Source organism: Eretmochelys imbricata, chromosome 13, assembly GCF_965152235.1.
Source record: "Eretmochelys imbricata isolate rEreImb1 chromosome 13, rEreImb1.hap1, whole genome shotgun sequence".
Lineage (NCBI taxonomy): Eukaryota > Metazoa > Chordata > Testudines > Cheloniidae > Eretmochelys > Eretmochelys imbricata.
Window position 1 is genome coordinate 29,710,159 of NC_135584.1, and position 25,343 is coordinate 29,735,501.

The 25,343-nt window shown below is 46.4% G+C and overlaps 1 protein-coding gene across 3 annotated transcripts in view; it reads right to left on the reverse strand.

The window, feature by feature from the left end:
* The window catches only part of ACSS2 (acyl-CoA synthetase short chain family member 2), a 78,529-nt gene extending 59,279 nt beyond the window's left edge, over positions 1–19,250 (reverse strand). For 2 of the 3 annotated variants that reach the window (XM_077831832.1, XM_077831831.1), the window contains exons 1-2: positions 19,073–19,250; positions 16,340–16,535 (exon numbers count right to left, since the gene is read on the reverse strand). In XM_077831832.1, the coding sequence (XP_077687958.1) occupies positions 16,340–16,535; positions 19,073–19,196 (320 nt within the window). In that variant the 5' untranslated portion in view covers positions 19,197–19,250. Of the gene's footprint in view, positions 1–16,339; positions 16,536–18,734; positions 18,855–19,072 lie in introns of those variants that run through there. The other variant, XM_077831833.1, reaches the window with a different exon arrangement.
* Between the last annotated feature and the right edge of the window lie 6,093 nt (positions 19,251–25,343).

Genomic DNA, 25,343 nt, shown 5'->3' on the forward strand with positions numbered 1-25,343 from the left:
TTCATAATCTGGAAAAGAAAAACAAGCTTTCCTGCTTTTTCAGGTCCCAAACAATTTCTCAATTTGGAATGAATTAGTCCAAAGGAAGAAAATATTCTTTCTACACTGGCCGAAGAAGCTACTCCTGTTAAAAGTGAGATTATCACTTCAACAGTCTCTAAATCCAAGTGCTTAAGTGACTTCCACCAGTTTACTGGTGTGACTTTGTTTAAAACATCATCAGCAAACATACATTTCTTGAATGGTTCTTATTCCCAAACTGGGTCTCTTTTACAGCCTGCTGCCATTAGAGGTTTTCCCTACTAGTGAGAGAATGGTATGGTAGATCTCAAACCAGTGAAGACTACACTCAGAAAGACCTCAAGACTTCTGGACTATGCTGCTCAAACAGTTTCACTTTTGTTTCTACTGCCTGTCCCTCCCTTCTCACATTTATCTCCAGACTCCTTCTCCTTGACCAGATCTATTCCGCCCCCAACAATCCTCTATTCATTGAACTTTTTGAAACTTTGCACTTTTAGAGAGGTAAGGGATTGACTCTGTGTACACAAATTTGCAGAGGGACAATAGGGTTGAAGTCTGTTATTTCTCACCTCTATATATTATTTAGTTAGTTATTTAAAACATTTTTGCTGTTAACAAGCATGGTATCTCTGGAGACACAAATCCACAATTTGAGAACTGCAAAACTAAGCATCTCTGATGGTATCTTCTAGACTGAGCACTGAGTCCCATTGGGTAGATAGAAAGATTAACCTAAATAATCTATACAGAAGCCCCTGGAACCCCATAAGATTGGGTCCCTAATCCATGAACTATTGGAACTCATTTACAAAACTTTTCTTAAACGTTACATGAATATATTGTCTCATACCATAGAATTGGAATTTATAATCCCTATTCCATGATGAGATATCTTTGAGCTATAACGTATCTTAATTAAAACGATCTTTAGATAGTTTTTTTCCTCAAAAAGCATTTCATCGAAAAAATCCAATTTAAATTTAAAAAAATCCGATCTTTAAATTTTTTTTAAATAAATCATTGATTTTTATCCACCCTGATCTTAATTTAAAATTTGCCAATGATGCAGAATCCACCAAAACCCTTGGTAAATTGTTCCATTGGTTAACTACTCTCATGGTTAAATTTACACCCTGTTTGCACAGATGAGTTAAGTAGTACCTGTCCTCCTGCGTAAGACAGATGTGGATGTAACACCAAGTACAGATATTTACCTCAGCAACTTCAAGGACGCTATACCTCTATGCATCTGCATTTAAGTTCACTTCAGTGCCTCATAAAGGAAAATGTGCTAGGGAAGTGTTGCAGAACAGGATCTGGCTGATTATGCACGTCCCAGTTTTTCAGACCCTTGGTCTTTACAATTACCAGGGTCTCCAGAAGTGGTTGCCAGGTTGATTGCACTCCAAACCCACTCATGCACCAAAATGCCCTCGCAAATACAAAACATCAACAAGTAAGAGAACCATCAGCAAGCTAAATCATTCACACTCAGTCCCCCTTTCACAATTACTGCTCATTCGAAAGGGAAATGTCTGGCATTTTTTAAAGTGACAAATCTGAGGAACTGTCCAAGATCCAGGTATCAGTAGAGGAGGTTTTGGAACAAGCTAATAAATTAAACAGTAATAAGTCACCTGGACCATACGGTATTCACCCAAGAGGGAGTGAAGGAATGACTAACTGGTATGTAACCTATTGTTTCAATCAGCCTCTGTACCTGGAGGATAGAAGAGAGAAGCTAATGTAACGTGGATTTATTACAAAAGGCTCCAGAGGTGATCCGAGCAATTACAGGCTGGTAACCCTAATTTCAGTACCAGGCAGACTGGTTGAAACTATAGTAAAGAACCAAATCGTCACACACAGAGACAAACATGGTATGTTGGAGAAGAGTCAACACAGCTTTTGTAAAAAGGGAAATAATGCCTCACCAATCTATTAGAATTCTTTGAGGGAGTCAATAAACATGTGGACGAGGGGAATCCAGTGGATATAGTGTACTTGGACTTTCAGAAAGTCTTTGACAAGGTCCCTCACCAAAGGCTCTTAAGCAAAGTAAAGCAGTCATGGGATAAGAGGGAAGGTCCTTTCATGGATCAGTAACTGGTTAAAAGACAGGAAACAAAGAGGAATAAATGGTTAGTTTTCACAATGGAGAGAGATAAATAGCAGGGTCCCCCAACAATCCGTACCAGGACCTGTCCTGTTCAACATATTAATAAACGTCAAGCATCAGGAGGTAGCCGTGTTAGTCTGTATCCACAAAAACAACAAGGAGTCCGGTGGCACATTAAAGACTAACAGATTTATTTGGGCATAAGCTTTCGTGGGTAAAAAACCCACTTCTTATTAATAAATTATCTAGATTAAGAAAAAAGGGAGAACAGTGAGGTGGCAAAATTTGCAGATACAAAATTACTCAAGATGGTTAAGTCCAAAGCTGACTGCGAAGAGCTACAAAGGGATCTCACAAAACTGAGTGACTGGGCAACAAAATGTAAGATGAAATTCAATGCTGTTAAGTGTAAAGTAACGGACACTGGAAAACATATTCCCAATTATACAAACAAAATGATGGGGTCTAAATTAGCTGTTACCACTCAAAGAAGACATCCTGGAGTCATTGTGGACAGTTCTCTGAAACTCAACGTGCAACAGCAGTCAAAAAAGCGAACAATGTTAGAAACCATTAGGATAGGGTTAGATCAGTGGTTCCCAGACTTGTTCCGCCACTTGTGCGGGGAAAGCCTCTGGCGGGCCGGGCCGGTTTGTTTACCTGCCGGCCCGGCCCGCCAGGGGCTTTCCCTGCACAAGCGGCGGAACAAGTCTGGGAACCACTGGGTTAGCTGATAAACAGAAAAACGTAATGCTACTATATAAATCCAGGGTACGCCCACACAGTGAATACTGTGGCAGTTCTGGTCACCCCATTTTCAAAAAGATGTATTCGAACTGCAAAAGATCCACAGAGAAGGGAAACGAAAATGATGAGGGGGATGGAACAGCTTCCATACAAGGAGAGATTAAAAAGACTGGGACTGTTTGGTTTAGAAAAGAAACAACTAAGGGGACACGTGACACAGATCTATAAAATCATAAATGGTGTGGAGCAAGTGAATATGGAAGTGTTATTTACCCCTTCACATAACAAAAGAATGAGAGTCACCCAATGAAATTAATAAGCAAATGATTTAAAAACAAGCAAAAGGCACCAGTACTTCACACAACATACTGTGGAACTCATAGCCATGGGATGTTGTGAAGGCCAAAAGATAAATGGGTTAAAAAGAACTAGATATGTTCGTGGGGGATAGGTCCACCAATGGCAATTAGTCACAATGGTAAGGGATGCAATCCCATGCTCCGGGTGTCCCTAAACCTCCAATTGCCAGAACATCTGGCAGCAGCCAGTGTCAGAAGACAGGATACTAGGCTAGATGGACCACTGGTCTGACTCAGTATGGCTGTTCTTATGACTTAGAGAAAGCCCTACTGTTTTCACTCTAGTGAAAGCAAGAAAACCAGTAGTCTATTGCAGTGGTTCTCAACCAGGGGGAATGGCAGTATGGAATAGCTACTCAGGTTCTCCCAGAATACACTCCATTGATACAAACATGGTTCAGCAGCATGGAAAGTGCTGGCCATACAAATATGCACAGCCATAGTTGTGAGGCAGAAAAGCTGCCATGTGAGTACAACTCAACTGTGTGTGTTGCAACCAGATGAGATGAGAAAGTCACTAACTGGTTAGAAAGACACCATTAGACTATGTCCCCATTACAAGAGTCAGTCACTGATCCCAAGGCGTACAAGAATGTGCCACTTTGTCTGGTCTTCATAACCATAAGACAGAAAGCCCCTCCGCGTCTCACATCTAAAGCTTCACCCCTACAGATTTTTTATACCTCCAGCTACAGTTTCTGGATATGGGTACCCATTCAGCAAAACATAAAAGCTAGCTTTATTTCCACATAAATGTCTGAAATGTCACATTCTGACAATTATTTAAAAGTCTCTCCTAACAGAGAAGTATTTTTCCTCATCTAACCTGCCATTAATTAAACTGGACCACCAAAATTTAATCACTGTATTGGAAATCTATTTTTCTGACTGTATTGTGTTAAGTAGTCTGGCTTCTTACTCAGTTACTATCTCCAGAGATGTATCATTGCTAATGCATTGCAATTTCCGGAAAGAAATCTTGCAAGAGCCATAAATTGTACACACCCAACCGGCAGAGAGAGAACGAGAATGAATGCCAAACAAGATGCCTAAGAAAAATTGTAGGTGGTAATCATACTGAGCAAATAGGAACTGCCACAGCAGTTCAAACTACTGCTCCTTTGCAGCCTGGAACTGAATCTCTGCCAATGACAACAATGTGATGAAAAAGGACTCAGGAATCACCTCTGGAATAATCCAAACTGGAAGCTCCTTCCCTAACTCAGGTAGTTAGCTGAGCTGTTGGCTTACGCCTTGTGCGTGGGAGTTTCCACATGAACAGTACTGCAAGTGAACATGGGTGAACGTTACCTTAGGGGTCTTTTGCTAAAAGGGGATTGTTAGGTGAGGACACAGCTCTGTTTTTCCACTGTGAGCCTTTGGGGTTTGTCTCTTCATGGAGCTGTTCAAGGCCAGCTACTTCTGAATAGCTCTATGCATGGACATGCTTATTCTGGAAGAAGTGTTTTGTTCCTGTGTAACTCTAGTTTAATGCACTTCGCAAGTATGGTTAAGTTACACAAGAACAAACCGCTTACTCTAGAATAAGTACACCCACGCATGGAGTTATTCAGGAATGGCTGTTCCTGAATAGCTCCATGTGTATACAAGCCCTTAGTTAAAGGCAACATGCACCAGAAAAAGAGACTGAGCAGTCACTGTCTTTTCCCTTCGGTCCTCCTCCTATATGGCCCAGGACACCCATCATCTGAGGGCAGCACCGTCCCAAGCCACTTCCGACCACAGAGCAGGGAAAACAAACATGGTACTGGGGAGCAGTGGAAGGAAACATCCCTATGTAGGCTCCCAACTGCATCTTGCTATCAGCCCAGCCTCACAGAGAGGTTGCATCCTATGGCAGGGAGTGGAACCTTGATTTGTTCTGCACGGAAGCCCTCTTGCCCTGGGCTTCCCTGCTGTGGCAGCTCAGGTCTGTTTTAGCCCTAATGCTACACCATCTCTGGATCCGTGGACTCTGTCCTTGCGTGGGTTAAAGTTTCAGCTATTGTTCAACAATCAGGCTAAGACTTTGAAAAGGGGAAAACTAAAAGAATTTTTGCCCAGTTCTTGAGACTCATTGGTTTAGACTGTACATTGTCTCTCTGGGTTTTGTAAGTTTAAGGAATTCCCCTCCCTTCACCTGCCAAGTGCCAGGCTCTGGATTTCGCTGGCTGCAGTTGGTGGCCCCACTAACGTTTCAAAGCAGCATAAGGATTCCTTGCACCATTCTAGATGTTTGAGACACCAACTGTTTGCAGAAGAAAAAGTCCCAGCCTCAAGTCTTGGCAGGTGATAAGCTCTGTAGGTCTCCAATGCCTTACACACAGGACTTGTGAACAAGGAAGGTTGGAGTTAGTTTTTTGGACAGGCGTTCTGGTCAGGAGTTAGCTTCTACACTGAGATACCTTGGGTCACATCTCAGCCCACCCCTCACCTCTACTTGCTTTAGCCTTCTGTTAAAGCAAGAAGCTCACTGTCCTGGTGCCAGCCTATTCTCTTCATGTATTCCTCAGTATTGCAGCCAGGAACATTTCAATCTGACACACACACACGTCCCTGCAACAAGCACTGAGGTAGCCAATGTGCAAGTTCACCAAGCTCATCCATCAATGCTGCGAACACAACAGAAGAACTTCCTGGCACCTCTCTACGCCCTAGCAGCCTACACCTGCCATGCAGACTTCAAGCTTTGCTTCTTGCTCAGCTTTCAGAAGCAAAAAAACAATTCCAAATGACCAAAGAACCTGTAGGTTACCTGTCTGGATAACAATGTCTGGTGTGACGGGGCAAGCGAGCCAATGCTTCAAGCACAGATTTATAGGTTTTAGGAAGTAGTCTGTTATCTGAGAATCGTAACGAATCACTCCTATCACTGGGCCGATACAGACTGTGCTAAACTGACAACGGGATTTTACTGCTCTGATGTGTTTCTGCATTGTCACCAACGTCTCCACTGTGACTACTGCATTTCCGCTGAGATGGCTGGGGCAGAGAGTTTACGACACAGGCCATTTTGAGGGTGAGTCACAGGGCCATTTCTTCAATAACAGCCGAAATTCTGAAGCTCTGATCATTAAGAAATGTGTATTTTTAAGAAAGCCTAGTTCTACATCTCTCTCTAGGGTGGGGGGGAGTTTGATGGACACTAGACCCCAACCTGATTTGGAAAAATGCCCTGGAAACAAGTTTCAGACATTGGCAACTGTATTTTCTGGGCCTAGCCACCATTCCCCTTAGACCAAGCCAACAGGATCGGGAAACACTTTACCATGCATGGCCCTGCTGCCAAGAGACTCTGCCTAGCCCCATCTCAGCTGCAGCCACACCTATCAAAAGCTAATCTCATTTAAACACACTAGTTTTAAATTACAATCAAATAAGTTCCCACACCCTAATACCTAACAGCTGAATATGGAGGATCTACATGGATAACTTCACTAATAGAACAAACACCAAGTTCCCTTCAATCTCTTCTCTGGTCCTTTGTGCTTTTTAAATAAATATCCAAACCGAATGAGAAGGTTCCCCACCTTTACCACATCCAAACAGAGCTGAGAAGCCATTCGACTGTATTTTACACACGCACACGCACACTAACCAGTGGGGCCTCAGAGCCAAACCTGGGGAAGAGCTCCTTGTGCAACCTTGCCACTGCTAGCGCTGAGAGCCTTTCAGCTAACCAGCTAGGAGACAACACTCAGAGAAGCTCACCAGGCTCTCAATGGCCTTTGCTAAACAGAAGAACAAAAAGTTCAACATTTCCAAACTGAGACTAATTTAGCTTTACTCAGTATCCAGGAGCTGAAGCACCCAGAGCGAGCGCCTCAGACCAGCCCCAGCTGTGATGCAGGTATGACACGAAATCAGTCCTCTCTGCAGAACAAGACACACATCACCGCTGAATGACAAAGGGCGAAATCAGCTGAAATGCAGTGTCCCAACATGGCTAAAGCTCTCTCAGTCCAGCTTCTGACTTCAGTTACACACTACAAATTTTCCACTACTCCCTTACTTTAAGGACAGGCTCATTGGGCAAGTCACACCCATGAGTTTGTCAACACTAGATTTTAACTCAAGTCAGTGTTTATATGCTCGCGAGGACACTCCACAAACATTTGTGGTTGCCCCTAGGGTCAGGCAGTTTGTGGGCTTCCTTTGCTAGCAATATGTACTAGGGCACCTGGAAAGTCTGGCTGGCAAGAAAGTTCTGAGTTCTGGGAAGTTTCCTGCACTGAGGGCTTCCACCTCAGTATGGTGCAGAAGCATTCTTCAGTAAGAACACCTGGGAATTGTCCTTTTGACAGATGAGCTATGGAAGCCTACTGGGCAATGAATATGTCCATCTCGATACCCCCACACTAGTAGACTTGGGGCTGGAGATATGTTGTGAGACTCCCCAGGATTGCGCCCATTCTCAGTAGACTCTCTCTCACGCCCTGTTTTCTCTGTCTGGGCATTTGCTTGGACAGAGCCTATTTAGTCATTTTTTCAGGTTTTCTTCCAGGATCCCTCAATAGACTGAAAATTTTGAAGGATTTTTCTTATTTCCTGTTTTGTGCCTCTTCAAAAGACAGCCAGTCATTAAGAGTCACTGGCAGAAACCATCCCCACCCAGATGATGGGTAAGTTTGATCCACAACATAAAGGCTTCTCTCTGCTTCATGTTTTAATATCCAGCTCTGTCTTGGTGCTTCTGGGGCTCCCATCAATGAAGCATCCAGCAGCTCACACACACTAATGGGTTCACCCTCCACAGCTCTGTGAAGCAGGGCAGTATTCTTGCAAGAGTCAAGCAATGTCACTCGTGCACTGAAAAAGCTGGCACTGCTGCTGCACTGAGTTTCAGAGCAATCCCCTGGAGTCTGGAACTCTCAAATTGCACAACTAGGCTACAACACACTTTTACCCTCATTTTTAAGGGCAGCAAACGTCTGGGTTATTCAAATATATCTGCTATATTTTACTGTTTACAGCTTTATTCCAGCCACTCTGGGTACGTGCATTAGCTGGTTGTTTCTGGCAGGATGGAGAGCACAGAAATGATTGACAGGGCTGGACTGTAGGGGGCTACCAACAGCATGGTACATGAAACAGCAGCGCTATACACAACGGTTCGGTACTGGCCAGCCGGCCAAAGCAGCTGAGCTCATTAGAACATCATAGGCAGTGAAACACGTGGGCTGAAAGAGACGCCATTTATTTCAACAGAGCTCTAAGTACACAAACGTTACCTTCTCCATTTCCCAAGTGGCACTATTTCTCTTAAAGAGCATCAGATCAGCTGGGCTGTGCCTGCACCAAGACAGCCATGTTTAGAGAGGCCAAGCAGTTGAGCACAAGATAAATCAGAGAGTTATTAAACTGAAGGATGAGCATCAAGGAGCCTGCAGTCATCACCTGCCCAAAGTGAGACAGAGTGGGATTTTCAAAGGGGCCCAGCAATGGCCTAACTCTGCCCCACTGAAGACAATGGGAGCATTACAACAGCCTGTAGTGAAAACAGAGCTGGGTCAATGCAGAGTGCTTCTGAAAATCCACCCTCAATGTTACAGCAACACTGGCCCAATGCTTGCCTTGGGCTAGCGCCAGAGAGACTGCTACCATAATTGGGGTTCAAAAATAATACACAAATGGCACTGACGGGTGAGGTGTGTGCTGATGTCTCAGGCTGCCCAGAAGCAAAGGCAAAAGCTCCTCAGCCATTTATGGTATGAAGGCATTTGGAAGCCTTAAAGGTCAGAAACTTTAAAGAGTAAGGCATGGTGAAAACACAACCTACAGCTGCCATCACTTGAGTATGGAGGGGTAGCCTATGGAGACTGCATGCAGAGCTCCATCCTAAGCTGTGCATGAGGCTGCTCAGATGGAGATGGTCACCAGCATGCAATGTGCTTGTAGTTTCCAGGGGCCACTCTGCCAACTCTGAAAGTTGATAGCAGCAATACGTTCCAATCTATGCTCTTGAAAATTTGCCAGTGTGACCCTCAACTGGGCAAAATGCTTGGTTTAAATTCAAGCATAGATTCTGGAGAACTTTGTAATGTGCAGAAAACCCCAAATCCTCCCATCATGTATATGTCCACATGCAGGTCATCTACTGTCCCACATTGGCAGGCTGTATTAAATAACTAATCTCTCCAGTCTCCTGGTCCCTATTAACAACACTTAGCAGCAGTCAGGGAGCACTGTCTGGTTTTTACAGCACTGCATTTCTAAACCCTAAGCTTTCTAAACTTCTAAGCTTTCTTCCTTTCAGAGAGATTTATTTGAAGAATTTTGGAATAAATGCCCAAACACTCTGGTTATCAGCTAAAGCAGTAGCGACTCAACCAGATACTTTCCCCTCTACAATTCATCCTAATATTTGCTCCTTCTTAACATAGCATTTTATGTTTACCCCAGGTTCAGACTGGGCAAGCCCATTAATTGTAATATCCTCTTTTTCTTTTTTTAACAGAGCTGCAGTAAAACTGCCAGAATTTGTTACTGTCTCTGCTTCCCCCTTTTAAAAATGATGATTCATATTTAGTGCTCAAGAAAGCAAGTAACCAAGACGTTCTTAAAATGATCAGAGCCAGCAGGCGCCATAGAACGCTCAGAGCTGTGCCACTGTCCCACCTAACCAGCAGCATGCCAATGCCACCCCAATCCTAGGCACTCCTCACTGCTCTGCCAGCGCCCCTTGGTCCTCATGTGCAGCAACCCCTAGTGCTCCAATCCCACTTCTCCCTGAATACATCCCGAGGCCCTTAAATCCCAAATGGCTGCAACTGTACAATGGACAGGCTCTCTCTCTCCAAGAGGCCAAGTTACATGCTACAGGTTCTCCTACACACAGACCAAGGTTTAAAAAAAAACCCCAGTCACTTACCTACTCTGTAACTGTTATTCTTCAAGATGTGTTGCATTATTTAATCCACTCCAGGCACGTGTGCACCAGTGTACTCAAGATAGTGCACTGGGTATGCACCCCCCTAGAGTGGAATAGAGGTGGGCAATCCCTGGAAGGGCACATTTCTACCTTGGGAATTAGAGGTCAGGGTGGTATTAGGTTACAAAGTTTTGCCTTTTAACTCTCCTGCCTGCTTTATTTATTTATTTTTAACACCTCAAACTACTGAGGCAGTGACATAACCCCGTGATCTCAAAGAAGTCTCAGCACCAGGTAACTAACTGCAATGCTGCATTTAGGACAAAGATCTTTTATTTCAGACAAATGAGTTATCTGGGGCACATTTCCTGGTTTTCTGTTGCTTTTTAGGCTGTTGCAGAAACACCAATCATAGAAAGAGGAATCACAAGTGGCAGGGGACAGGAAATAAAAGTATTTTCAAATGTTCCCAGGCAGCAGGAGATGCCCAGGAATGATCTGCAAGGAGAAGAAACTGAAAACATCTTGCATTTACTCAAGATGGCTGCTGCCTCTATTCCTGCTGGAGTTCTGTTATCGACAAAGAGAGTCCTATTAAAGGAAATAAAAGTGATATGCACCATGCACGTAGAGGCAAGAGATCAGAGAGAGAACTGCTGACCTTTGTGATGAAAAAGCAACCCCACGTGGGCAACAGTTACACTGCTGCCAGCGGTTACGACCCTGACATACCACCAAGCCTGCAACTCTGCTCTGGCTTTCAATTCCCACCCCCAGCAGCTCTGGCCACTTTACAATAGTCTTCTATTACAAATTTCAAAATTAGTCAATTGCATACGATCCCTCTGGGAGGCCTGGTGACAATTAACAGAGCTATATCACCCCACCAGCAACCTTTGACTAACGAAACGGGGCATGATTCTCCTCTCTCTCACGCCGGTGTAAACTGGGAGTAATGCCACTGCATCCAAAGCACGTCACTCTCAGTCAGGTGTGGGAGGGAAATCAGGCCCAAGATCTAACTTTTGGCATTCCCTTCCCAGGTGTTTATTACCAGACCCTGCATTACACACCATCATTGCCAATTTCTCCTCTCCGGAAAGGACAAAAACCACATAGCATATTTATCTGCATCACCTTCTGGAGCTAGTCAGTCTCCCATAATTGGTGACCTATATTCCATCATAATCTTGAATTCTCTCCCACCTAACTTTGCCAAAATTTAACCACCTGCCTCCAAATTAGCCTGACAAGAGCCCTCCCAAGAGAGGAGATTGATGGCAAGTTTGAGGGGAATTAGTCAAGGTATTTCCCGATCTAGGGATTCCCTAGAATGGGGTTCTCAAACTTTTTTCCCCTGAGGCCCACCTGTGCAACTGCAATAGGCACCGCGGCCCACTATTAACATGCATCCGTCAGGGAGAGGGGCACCCTGGGGCATGCATGGCCCCTTGCCTCAGCAGGGACTGGGGCCAGTGAGAGGGTGAAGCGTGCAGGCAGGTGCCACAGCCAGTCCCCGCCAACACACTCCACCTCAGCAGCCTGTTGAGTGCCTTAAGCTGGTCACCTGGCAGCCCTACCTCAGTTACCCCCCCGGCGCGCCTGACAGGCACCCCCCTGCCTGGGAACGAGGGAAGGGCTTGGGGGCCGCCAGTGCTAAGCAGAGACAGGCACTTGGGTCGCGCCCGCCTGTTACCTTGATGGTCCCAATCATCCACCACCAATCCTTGATCCCTGGTGGGACCGTGGGGCTGAGAGCCACACATCACTGGATGTAGCAGCTAGGGAGCGGGGCTGGCCACGAACCCTCCTGCCTCCTTCAGCTGCCATGGGAGCCACCACCTCTCAGGGCCGGCCCCTTCTATTGACCCTCCGCCTCCATTTCGCCTTCCAGGGGCACTGGGCTCCTCTGGCTCTTGGCAGAGACCGTCACCGGCCACCACTCCACCAACATATATAGTTTGGGGGGCAATGCCCCACCATACCACCCAACTCTGCCCATGGCGGACCATGCAGGACTGTGTTGCAGCCAACCTTTGGGCCGTGGACCACATTTTGGGAACTCCTGCCCTAGAAGAGCTGTCTTGACTTTCAGAAGAGTTTCTCAATGTCTTTTTGGCATGTCATAGCTCAAAAATACTTGGATCTAAACTCCAACATTTGTATTGCAGAGATGGCTGAGTGCTTTTTACTAATGTGGGGGTGGAGGGAATAGTTATAATTAATTCTGGGGGAGCTATAAGTACTTTAAGTTGTGTGCATGTTCCCAATGTACAATGCTCACCCTCTGACACTTACAACCCCTGGTTACAGGCTTCCTAAAGGTCCACTCCATAGCTACTGTGCCATATTTTCCTCAAGTCCATAGCCACATGTGCCTTATGTTCCTTATACTACTTACTCTTGGGGAAATTCTGCACCACTGCGCATGCACAGAATTCATGTTTCCCTGCAGATTTTTTTTCTCCTCACAAAATACATGCTGCCAGTGAGGCACTACAGTTACACCTTTCGCCCACCAGATGCTGCTGTGGCACCAGAACGGAGGTCAACTGGCTCACTGACCGTGGCAGCCAGCCATGGTGAGGAAGGAGAGCCTGCATTCCTCACAGAACCCTGCCCGCAGGGCCAGGTGAGGAGGCACAGGATATGGGGGGCGGGCACAGAGGGGCGGGAAGACAGACAGACAGAAATACACATGGAGCTGCTCAGGGGTCACATAGACTGGGGTTCAGAACGGCTAGTGGAGGGGAATTCTGGGGCGGGGGCTGAATGGGAGTGGGGTTGCAGGGCCACATGGGGATGGGAGTGGAGGGGATGGCGGTGGGACATATGGGAACAGTGGCAGATATGCCTAACTAAATGGGACAGGCTAGGGGTCAGCTAGCATCTGCACGGGGGAAGCTCCCCAATTCCCTAACAACCCCCCACCCCAAAAAACCCTGTTCCATACTTCTCCCACCCACACCCAACAACCCTCCAAGTTCACCCCCAGGCTCCTTCCCTCTCCCTCAGCGCCTCAATTACCACTGACTCCCCCAAGACTTTATACTGCTTCTATGGGGTGCATGAAATACATTTCTGCATTGTAGTTTAAAAGAATGATTAATGAGAGTTCTGTATTAATATACTTAGTGAGGAATCTAATTGTCAAAAATCATTTATTGAATCTATTTTTTATCTGTATTGTTATAGACATACTTGCTGACAGGTATCTTGAAATAATTTACCAAAATAATTGAAACCAGCGTGATTATATTGTGTTATTTTGACAAATAAAATATGCAGAATTTTAAAATATTGTGTGCAGAATTTTTTATTTTTTGGTGCAGGATCCCCCCAGGAGTAACCGCGGCATGCACATTGTATAGCTACAGACATTCTAACACCAGCTTCAGAACAAGGAAGTCATGCCAGCTTTAGAATGTTCATAGGCAAGACAAAGATTTCTCCCACAATATATTAATTTATGACCCTTGTGTGCTACTAAAATTTATTTTACCACCACCACAACAGTGCTACAAGATGTCCAGAACCAGTATTTACATCTCTGACATCCACTGTGGATTTCTCCGAGTGTGTCAGACACTCTTACAAAGCCTGTCAAATCTAATCCAAAGAACTTCAGGCAAACAACTTTTTCTACCCTTACTGAAGACTGACATCGTAGGCTGCTGACGGCCTGTCAGAACCTTCTACGTGCAGGTTTATATGAACTCGGAATGCCCAGCCTGAATGAACAAAGCATGCACACGCATATAGAAATCCTGGCCCGCTCGCCAACCTGCCACACAGTTTGTAAGATGTGTACTTTTACCTGCTCAAATAAATTGGTTAGTCTCTAAGGTGCCACAAGTACTCGTTTTCTTTTCACCTGAATGAGTTTACAATAGTTTTCATAAGGAATTTAAAGAGTCATCTTAAATTAAGAAAAGCTGCAGAATTTATTCAGTATGTATGTTGGTGAAAAATATTTATTCACCAACATGTAGGCCTGTCTATACTAATAAAAATTTACCAGTATAACTATTTCTTAGGGGGTGGGATTTTTTTTTTTTCTGAAGTTACATTGGTTAAAGCTTTCGTGTGGATACGGTTATATTGGTATAAAGGTGACTTATACCAGTCTCCTCCCCATACAGAAATAGTTATGACAGTATTAAAGTACCTTTTTATTGGGGCCATGTCTACACTACAGACTTCTGCCAGCATTGACGCGTCAGTCGGTATGAAGAGGTGTGATTCCCCAATTGACATAGCTATGCCAGCAGAAGCCCCTAGTGAGGACATAATTATACCAACAGAATTGTGTTTTTACCAGTATAGCTTGTTTTGCTCAGGGACTGTATGAAATAAGCTATACCAGTAAAAGCACAGCTTTGGCCAGTATAAGCTATGTCCACACTAGGATCACTATACTTGCACTGGCAAAGAACCCCTAGTGTGGACGTGGTCCAATATACTCATATGAATGCATCCAGTCTAGAGGGTTGTACCATTCTGACTACAGCGCTACACTGTACAGCTTCCTTCCATACTACCATTGGTTCTTACCACATAAGCCCCACAATTGAGAACTCTATGCTTAAAAGGTTCATATCTGTTGGTGCGGGAGCTGAATGTTTGATATCTTTGTACTTGGAGGCATGTGTCCCTTTGAAAGGCAGTGTGGAATGACCATGCCCACTTTTGTATATTATAACCAAGTATATGTTTTTCAGTGGACTGCATGTAACCCTAAAGAAACCAGGAGTCATGGGAACATACAATGTAAAGAGATGCGGTCTGGTTCAAGTGATACAGCAGCATGAGACCCCTTCAAGATGAGTAAGGTAGCCTAACTACTATTACATTTTGGGAGTCACTGATAGTGAGTATTCTTCAACATGGCACCTTAGCACCAAATCTCCAGGTTTTCTAGCAATTGCTCTTTTGGTTCAGGATGGGAATTCCAGGTGTAAATAACTCTACAGAAAGTGTTTTCAGAACTGTTACTGGCCTAAACTTTCAGACTTTTCCTCAATGAATTGTTTTGTCTGTGGCTAAAAGCAAAACACGCAATGCTTCAACAAGAATGTATGAAAGGCACATGGACTCAACAGCACTGACATATCCATGCATTACTTTGCTTTCCACACGAAATTCAGATTTTTTCACCTTGAGCCTGCAGCCTTGCCCAAACGGCACAAGATTGGAGCTAGGAGGTGGGTTTCACCCTTGTTCTGACACTGATTTGTTTTGTGACTTTGCAGAAGTTTATATCTGACCCTCAGTTTCCTCATCTGTAAAGTGATATTTACCTGCTTCATAAGGGTACGTAGGTGCTATCAGCCAGTGACTGAGGTGGGACTAAGACGTGGGAGGTCCTGCCTACCACCCCAGCACTTACTCATCTAGACCACAAGGACTCTAGCAATGCACCATCTTCTCAGCATAGCTTTTACATTATTTAGAAAATCTGCATCTGCTGACTGCAAGCTTCCTAGAATACATGCTCAATTCTAGGCCAAGCCATTTTGGAATTCTGACAAGCCAGCAAAGAAAGTTAAAATGTGTTGTAGGGGATCTCGCCACATCATGTTTTTGCATGTAGATACCCTGGAGCTTTGAAGAAGTTAAAGAAGGTTTCACAGCCAGCTTCTAATGGGAAGCTAACTCTAATCATAACTATGGAAAGAGCAGAGTCTCCCCGTCATTTACCTCTCAGATCATTATGTTTTAACATGTACCTTAACAGAGGTCAGTATCAGTTATATGCTTTACTCTAGGACCATGGTTTTCAACCTTTTTTCATTTGCAGACACCTAAAAAATTTTGAATGGAGGTGCAGACCCCTTTGGAAATTCAACCTGTGGTCTGCGGACCCCTACCATAGATGTCTTAGACTGAAAACTGACCGAACAGAATTAAACTATAAATGTTGCACGTGCTTGGCACGGCATTTGATGCAACGTGAGAAAGGGCGCTAAACTGTAGACTTCTACAGTAACGACAACACTTCCGGGTTTTGACCTGTAAGAGGGGACATTCACATATTTCTGATTGATCAGAAAAACGGAATGCCTTTTCTGGGATCTGAAACTTTATTTTCATAGTCACCTTTCGCGGACCCCTTAGACAGTCTGCAGATCCCCAGGGGCCCACGGACCACAGGTTGAGAATCACTTCTCCAGGATTACATGCAGACACTTCTATATTATAATAAAAGCAGAACATTACCAGTAAAAAGCAATTTTGTCCCCAAGTTTCTTTTCATTGACATTTCTATCCAACAGGTTGTAGCAGATGTTGGTCGTAGCCCCTTTCATCCATTCAATAAAGATTTTCCCTTTTGTCACATCAAAGTTGTACTTCAGAAAGGGTCCAGAGTGTTGGTTCCTCCAGTAAAATTCCTTAGCAATGTCATCCCAGAATTCTGCAAAAGTAACACAGTCAAACCTTAAGTGACAAAAATGGATAAAGACACATTTAACATCTGAAGAAAAAATTCAGTGGTCCTTCCTAGAAATAGAAATAGGGTTAAATTCAGTGGAGGCTTGAAACCTGCTACACTTCATGCAATGAAAGTTTGCATGAGCTAAGGCTTCTTTTAAAAGCAGCCTTTACCACCCTCATCAAGTCCCCTTCTAATACTCACTCTTATGCAAAACTGGTTCTACTGAGATTACAAGACATGGTGGTGCATCTGCCACCAACCAATTCTTCAACTACATGAAAGCATTTTACCTTCTTCCAAAATTTGGAGATAATGTTACATTTCAACTTTGCAATTTCTTCTAATGTTCAAGAGATCTGTCTCCAACTGTGTCCTCACACCATGCAGATTGTGTAACATGCCCATTCTTTCCAGAACGAAACCCCACCCCTTTTTCAAGAAGCAGATTTTTCTACTAGCCCACTCTGAGCTTCAAATGCTTTGAGTCATGTAGAGTAATTCCTGGGAACATCACCATTTTTCCTGTGGTTTTAGAAAACTAACTGTATGTCCATAATATGGACTGGTTAATATGATCGCAGATATGGACAGCAAAGGCACCACACTCACTGACAGGTTTAGAAGCACCGGCATTTACCCAAGAGCAATGTTTGACACAACATGCACAGTTCTGATGAAAAACTCTACACCTCCTTGTACTGTGCAAGCACAGAGTAATTTGCATTTGATTACAAGGGAGTATCAAAACAGAGTGACAGCCCTGGGAAATGTACCGAGTGCATTACCTCTGAGGACAACGGAGAGATATCTGTGAGGTGTGCCCTAGCAGAGCATAGGAGAGATGGCATGCAGAGACAGTGGGCAGTGAATAACAGCCAGCCTACTTCTGCTAGCAAATGCCTCCTAAAGGACCTCCTCAAAACCAGTATTTGTCCCTCCCCACTGCCAAACCATACAAAATACTGCTAGTAAGACAATTCCCCCCATGATCAGTGTCCACCATAATAATCCCCTGCCCCCATCTTTCAATCCCTCCAGTGGCTCTCCTCCTCCTTCACTATATCAAATTCAAGCTTGTTACCACCTTCAGAGCCCTGTATAACTCTGCCCCCTCTACACAGCCACCCATGACTCATTCCCTGTCCTCCCCAGACCTTCCACCTCACTGCATGTTTGTCAGCATCTAACACAAATGTCCATGCTTTCCTCCACACTGTGTCTAACATTCAGAAAATCCTTCCTGAGCTTATGTCAACCCTGTCCTCATTCCCAACCCTCCAGGAGAGAGACCCTCTGGGGTGCCATTGTCACTCCTGAGTGACTTAGGCATTTAAATATATTTGTGAACACAAATGGATATTAGATGCTCACACACCATAAATCTGCCCAGCTGGTGAACTCCTTAGACTAGGAACTGTGCCTTCCTGTTTGAAAAAGATCTAGTGCACAGTGGGCACTGCAGAAATACTACGATCATTATATTTTTTCCCGCCCACAAAGATAAGGCTCGTTTTAGGGAGAGGTAGAAAGGCAAGGCAAGGGGTAGACCGTGGTAGAGGTCACCAGCATTCTGGCACATTCTCCTTTCCAACCAGTCACAGAAAGATCACTCTCAAGCAGTTTTGCTTCCTCACACTGCATAAGACAGCCCTTGGGCAGCACCACTGGGCAGTGGCTTAGGCATGGGACTGCATCCACAGACCCAAGTTCCTTTTCCAGCAGCACTGCTAGCAACGTGCCTGCTGCCGGGGAAGTAAGAGCCTCTGCACCTCAGATCCTCCTCCTTTAACAGAGGCAGCTCAGCCGCCTGCGCGAAGCCCAGACCTGTGGCTGAAGAGCGTTACAGAGGCGGTGCCGTTCCCTTCCTCCCCACGCTGGCAGTGCCCAGCTGTATGAAGCTCAGAGGAGGAGGATCTGAGGTAACGAACAGAGAACGGGTTTCAGTTTTAGAAACCACAGTCTGGCTTTACAGCAGGGTTCCCCTAAGTAAACACAGGGCGGAAGGCCCCGGCACAGGAAGCCCTGCTCTGAGGGGCATCGGTGCATGAATAGCACATCAAGTCCAGGCCTTAGTTTGTGCCAGGGCCGCGCCCCAGCACCTCTGTCAGTCACGAAAGTAAAAACTCGGCAGGAGCCCCGCACCGCTTTGGCTCCGGAGGAAGCGCTGGTTAAGCCTACCGGAGGCTCTGCTCTGGTTCAGGCAGCACAGCCCGACGGGCACCCGGGGCAGCCCCACGCCGGGCGGGAGGGTCCGGCGGAACGACCCGCCCTCGCCTCGGTGCGGACCCCCGCCGCACGCAGGGCTTTGCGCCGCGCCTACAGGCCCGGGGCGGGCAGCGGCCGGGGGCGGGGAGCCGGAACCGCGGCTCCGGCTCCTGCCCCGCTTCGGGCCCCTCGGGCCGGGCTCCAGGGCTCCCGGCAGGGCAGCGGGGTCGCGCCCCAGCCCGGGGAGCGGCCGGGCACAGCGGGGCCGGGGCTCCGTGCCCAGGCAGGCCTGGCCCCGCCCCGGCACTCACCCTGCGGCTCCTCCACCGAGCGGCGGTAGCGCTCCCGGTAGGCGGCCAGGCTGGGCACGTGGGCCTCCAGCACCAGGCTCGGCGGCGCCCGGAACAGCCTGTCGCGCTCGGCCGGCAGCGCCATCCTCCTGCCGGGCAGCGGGCAGGACACTGAGCGAGGAGCGCACCGCGCCGAGCCGCCCGGGGTGTGAGGCGGGCGGGCGGGTTTGGCCGGCAGGGCCCGCCCCCGGAGCCGCCCCCCTGGCCCAACGCGCCAGGGGAGCCCGGGCCGGGAAGCCTCCGCCCGGGAGCGCTTAGCCGCCCCCCCCCCCGGAGTTTTCTCCCCCCGGCGCAGTGCCGCCGCGGGACTCATCCCTTCAGGGCGCTGCACAGAGTACCCCGCCCCCCAGTGTCCCTGCCCCAGGTACCCGCCCCCCAGTGTCCCTGCCCAGGGTACCCCACCCCCCTGTGTCACTGGCCGGCGTACCCCCGCCCCCATGTCACCACGCAGGGTAACCCCCAGTCCCCCCAGTGTTACTGTCTACTGTACCCCCAGCGCCCTCGTCACTGCGCAGGGTTATCTGTGCTTCTCCCCCCGGAACAGTGCCCGAGCGGGACTCCAGACTCACCCCCCCCCCCCACATTGCCCTTGAGCACTTAGCTCATCACTGTGGGGGAGCAGGGTTTACAGCAGAGCAACGCAGGAGGTGGAGCTGTGCGTGTGCTCTCCCCCCCCCCCTCTGCTGAGGACAGTGACCTCCAGCAGGACCCCACTGCCATCACTTCCTCTATTGACACCCCACATCGATCAGGGGGCTGGCTGCACAATCCTCATAGCGCTCTCAGACAGTAACAACTGAGCTCCAAAGCTCTGCAGTCAGACCAACTTCAGGATCCCCATGGCAGGGGCAGGGAGCAGAGGCTCAGGGAACTAAAGTGACATGGCCAGGGGCTCAGGAAGTCAGTTGTGGAGATGGCCTGGGAGGGGAGGTGCTCTAGATCCCAGCTCCCTCCATGGCATCCCGAGGCCTGTCTAGGGAGAGAGAACTACTTGTGTAAAGTGACAGGTTTCAGAGTAGCAGCCCTGTTAGTCTGTATTCGCAAAAAGAAAAGGAGTCCTTGTGGAACCTTAGAGACTAAAAATAAATTTGTTAGTCTCTAAGGTGCCACAAGTACTCCTTTTCTTTTTTACTTGGGTAAAGTCCATTTTCATTGCATTATTATACTCATAGTTAATAGCACCCTCACCGGCTCTGGGTGGGCTTGACACCACCTACCTTCAACAATCCTCTTGGCTAAAATCCCATAAAGAAAGCTGGTGACTTTAATTTCTAAAATTGGAGGTCTCATCCCCAACCAAGCTACTGCACAGGAGTAATAGAGTTGTCCTTAATTATTTGGAAACCATTAGGCTGATGCCCTTTCATGACTTCAAAATGTGAAATGTAGGTGCTCTTGTGTTATCAGTGCTCTGCAATGAGTGTAGCATATTTGAAGACTGACTTAAAGGAAACCTGGAAATGAATGTGGTCAGTCTTTCATTCAATCTCTTATATAAGTGTCTTATATTGCATTGTGAACATAGAACAAGGTAATACACCTGAAACACAAAAATAATAATAGAAGGGAAATTCTTTTGGTTTCTCCGTGACAATTACCTGAACCGGGTTCTTTTACTCCTGGGGGAATTCTGCGCCACTGCTCAATGCATAATTTTGCAGAAATTAATGTGCGTGCACAATTTTCTTTCCCCCACAGAAATGGGGGCAGAGAAACAGGAACTGAGTTATCATAGTGGCTTCTTTAACTCTCTACTCCTGGGGAGAATTTTTGTGTGTGTCTGTATTGTTACAGACATATCTGCTGACCAGTATGTCTGTAACAAATAAATAAAAAAAGAAATTGAATTTTCAGAATTTTGCAGAATTTTAAATTTTTTGGCACAGAATTTTTAATGTTTTGGCGCAGAATGCTCCCAAGAGTATTCTTTGCTATGTAGTAGTTCAAGTGTAATGACTGATCCTCCAAATACAATTTGTGACATCACTCTTGCCTGCACTATAGCCAGCTGGGACTTCATTGGGATTTGAGATGAATTTTCCTGACACTTTTAATATTTTTCCCATAATGATTAAGATGATTGAAACACCTTTGAGTATACAAAAGGCTGGGATGCCACCTTAAATACCCAGAGAGCCTTTTAACAAGGTAGGAGTAAGCCATGTGGTCTTCATGGCTCTTGTGTGATGCAGGGTGAGAGATGCAGGTCCGCTGACAGAAATTTCGGGCACCAGGGCTGTCCCTGGGGGGTTGGGCCGGGGCAGAAGTCACGAATCCCTCCAAAGCGCAGGGCCCAGAGCAGTTTTGCGTACCTAGGCACCCTGCAGCCCACCTGGGCGTCTGGGGACCTCTGGACCCTTTTAAATCGCCTGGGTCCCTGGACAATTGCCCTCTTTGCCCCCCTCCCCCATCAGTGGGCCTGGGGACATGCTTTGTAACCAGGCTCACAGATGGTCCTGGAATACCCTTGACTGGATTCTGGGCTCACTCTAGCAATGTATAGCCACTGAAATCAATGTCTTTACACTAGTGCACAGAGTGTGAGATCAGAATCAAATTCACAAGCGCATGAGAGGCTTGCACCACACCTTCCAGAGAGAGGAGAAGGCTGGGGTTGTGGAAGTATCATCTCCCAGGAGCCACAAGGAGCAGGGAGGCTGGCTATGGTTTCCTGCCCATGGGTTGTTAAGTTTTATCTTTCTCTATAAAAGCTTCCCAGTGCCATGAACCCATCCACTAGGATAGGCTTGAATAATATAGGTTCTGAATAGGCCCCTTTCATTTCATGTTTCATCTGCTGCCTTGGTTTTGTCTTTTAAACAGTTCATGCTATAAATGGAATTTCCTTTAACTGCACAGTATTTGAGAGAGCCAACATTGCCTTTCACATAACAAACATTTGAAAAAACAATGTGGTCCAGGCACTGCACTTGGTGTCAGAAGACATTGGTTCTGTTCTCAGCTTTGACACTGACCTAGGGCAAATCACTTCACCTCTCTCTGCCTTTGTTTACCCTCCCACAGTTTGTCTGTCTTGACTATTTAGTTTGTCATTTGCACAGTAGCTGGCACAATAGTCCCCCATTCTCATTTTGGGCCTCTACTGTATAATAAACAATAATGTTATGAACAGGGCTGCTCTGATCACATTAACTAGGCATATAGCAGAAAGTTTGAAAGTCTGGCTCCTTCATCTTTGTGGTACAAAGTTTCATTTTGCCTGAGGAGCAACATTGTCAACCACTGCCCACATCCTGGAGCTTTATGTGATCTTTTAGATCTCTTGGGCCCAGGCATGGAGCCCCTGCAAGATATGGACTGAGACCTTGAACTTGACTTGATATTCCAGGGGAAGCCATTGTAGAGAGCAGAGGACTGGTGGGATATGTGACGTGGTCCATGTTGATGAGGAGACACGGTACAGTGTTCTGTATTGCTATAGTCCAGACTGGAGGTAAAAAGTAAACCAGATCATCATCTGCGAGGATGTGACAGACTCCTAGCTGAACAGGGTTGGTAGAAAGCATTACTCATGGACGCTGCTACGTTAGAGCTTAACATCAGTGGGGAATCTAGTAGCAATCCTGAATTGACCAATTGTGGCTGTGCACCAGCATCTTCAACCAAAGGAGGCTGCACCATGGCTGCAAACTCTTTCCTCTGCCCACCAGCATCACCTTTGTCTTATGTGGGTTCAGCTTCAGCCTATCTATGGTCCCATTCAAGTCAATGGGTATTTTGCCATTGATTTCAATGGGAACAGAGTTAGGCCAATGCTGGACACTTTTGAAATCCCTCCCAGGGTGTTTAAAATGCTTTAGCCTTGTATACCAGTGAGAATTTTGGCATGTTAACCACTGTTTGGACAGAAAACTGTTGAAATCCCTCATTTATAGCCTTGACACATGTCCCTGCAACACTCTATGTATTGCCACGCATACCTCCACCACAACAGCACCTATCATGGGCTTCCCAGCCCCAAACTGATCAGAAGAGACCCCGGGCTCCACAGCTTCTACAGAGAAATCACCATTCTCTTTTCCATGGGGAGTAGAACTCCTGTCCTGATACTGCATGGTTGGATCCTCACAGAAGTAGAGAAAACTCTCCTTCCTCATTCAGAAGCTCTGCAGTCAGATCTTGAGAAGAACCAGGCTGGTTGTGGTCCTGACCCAAAAGTGGCATTTCATCCAGTAAAGTTCTCCAAGGGACTCTCACAGCTGCTCATGCTAGGGCGCAGGCTGATGGGGCCTCTCCCACTGAGTTGCAACATTAATTGTGTGCACTGCTGGTCTTGGTCTCTGGCACTCCAGGTGTTTTGCCAGAACACCCCACCCTGTCCCTGGGCCCCTGGAGACACTTTGTGATTCAAAACACTGTCTCTGAACAAAGAGTGAGATCTGGCCATCCAGCCTGTACAGTGAATACTTTCTGCAAGTGTCTGCAATTCCTGGGGAGTTTGCATGGGGAAGGATTAGTTAGATCCCCAACAAGTGCCATTGCTTTGTCCCTCACTCCTTAAACATCAAGCTCTGCACCCTTATGCGTCCCTCCAGCCCCTGCTCAGGTTTGCCCTCCCACCTACTGCTGGACACTGTTTCTGCTCACTGTCACCACTGTGAAAAGTTTGCCTTGTCCTGGCTGGTCAATTTCAGGGCAGTACATATCCTGTTGTTTCACTGGGTGGCATTTGCTGTGCCTGCATTGAATACTTACTGCACCTTAAAGCTGCAACTGTCTCAACAGTGAATCTAATTCCAGAAAATCCTTCTTCTGCTTGCAGCTGAGATATTGGGAAGCACAGAAAGAAGAGCTAGTGTGAAGAGCTGTCAGGATATATACCCCTCTGTTCGCTCTCTGTTTTGCCTTTTACTTTGGAGTGGCACATCTGTCAAACTGAAATTCTCCACCAAGACCCATGACAGTATGATTTCTATCTAGCAACTGTTCCGCATGGTAAGCAGGACAGGATAATTTGTCAGAGACCGTGGCAGTCAGCTGTCTGGAATCAAGAATTGCCCAGTATGGCCTGGCCGGTCTGGAGAGAATGTTAGCCCCCTTGGAGTTGCCGCACTTGTCAGTCACTTTCTGTATTGCAGTCAGAGTAATTGCGTTATTGTCCTTCAGTGTTCCTGCATGTCTATCCAGCCCTGTGTGCAGGGACGCCGATTGAACCTGCCTATGTCCAAAGCTGTTGCTTCAGCTCCCATGAGACATCTCTGAACAGGGCCAGCTATGTCAGCACAGCCAGCATCCCTGGCGAACCCTGAGACTTCACCCTGCAACTAAGCCCCAGGCAGCCACACAACTGCCATCAGTGGCAGCAAATAAGACTTCTCCGTGGAGCCAGATGTTCAGTGTAAGTAGGCTAGTACTAGGGAAGAAAACAATACACCAAGCCCATTAATAGCTCAGTCACAGAATAAAGGTAGAGAGGCAGCATTGGCTAGGGGAGTGGTTCTCACTCAGACTTCGAGACCTAGCACACCACATCTAAAACTTAGTACTTGGCACCCTACCTTGGCACCTTTACTCAGCGTAGGTGTAATAGATTCCTATTCGGATACCATACTTTAGTAAGCCAGCTCACATACCATGGGACTGCTGCCTGCATGCCACAGTGTGAGAACTGCAAGTCTAGAGGATAGAGCCTGGGGCTAGGAGCCAGAAAAGGCAGAGAGCTGCTGACTCACTGGATGGCCTTGGGAAAACACCTTAACTTCTGACTCCTCTCTAAAGTAATAATGAAATGGGGAAAGGATGTGGTAATACAACATTACGGTTAAAAGTTTAACCTCAGAAAAACAGGGATTGTACAGGTAAAAGTTTGCATAGTGACCTTAAGTTACCCACGCTGCCCATGCTGTGTACACAGCTAATAACCTCACTTGTAACTAAAAATAATACAGATTGGGTGAGTTAATGTTGTTATGAGAATCTTAACTTTTGTTTCCCTGCTCTTTCTGTGTAGATGTATATGTAAACTTAATGTTGTGTGTATGCAATGTTGTGGGTTTATGCAAATACGTTACCTTAATGTTACATGAATGTAGGGGTTATTTGGCTTTTAATTTCCTTGGGTTTTGTGAAGAAAAAACAGAAAGAAGCTGCGCTGGCAAGTTGTATCACTTTAATTATACTGGGGTAGGTGTGGCTGGACCCCACCCCCCAGTGTGGATGCACTTCTTTTGGTATCGAGATGCTTAGGCTGTGTCTAGACTTCAAATGCTAC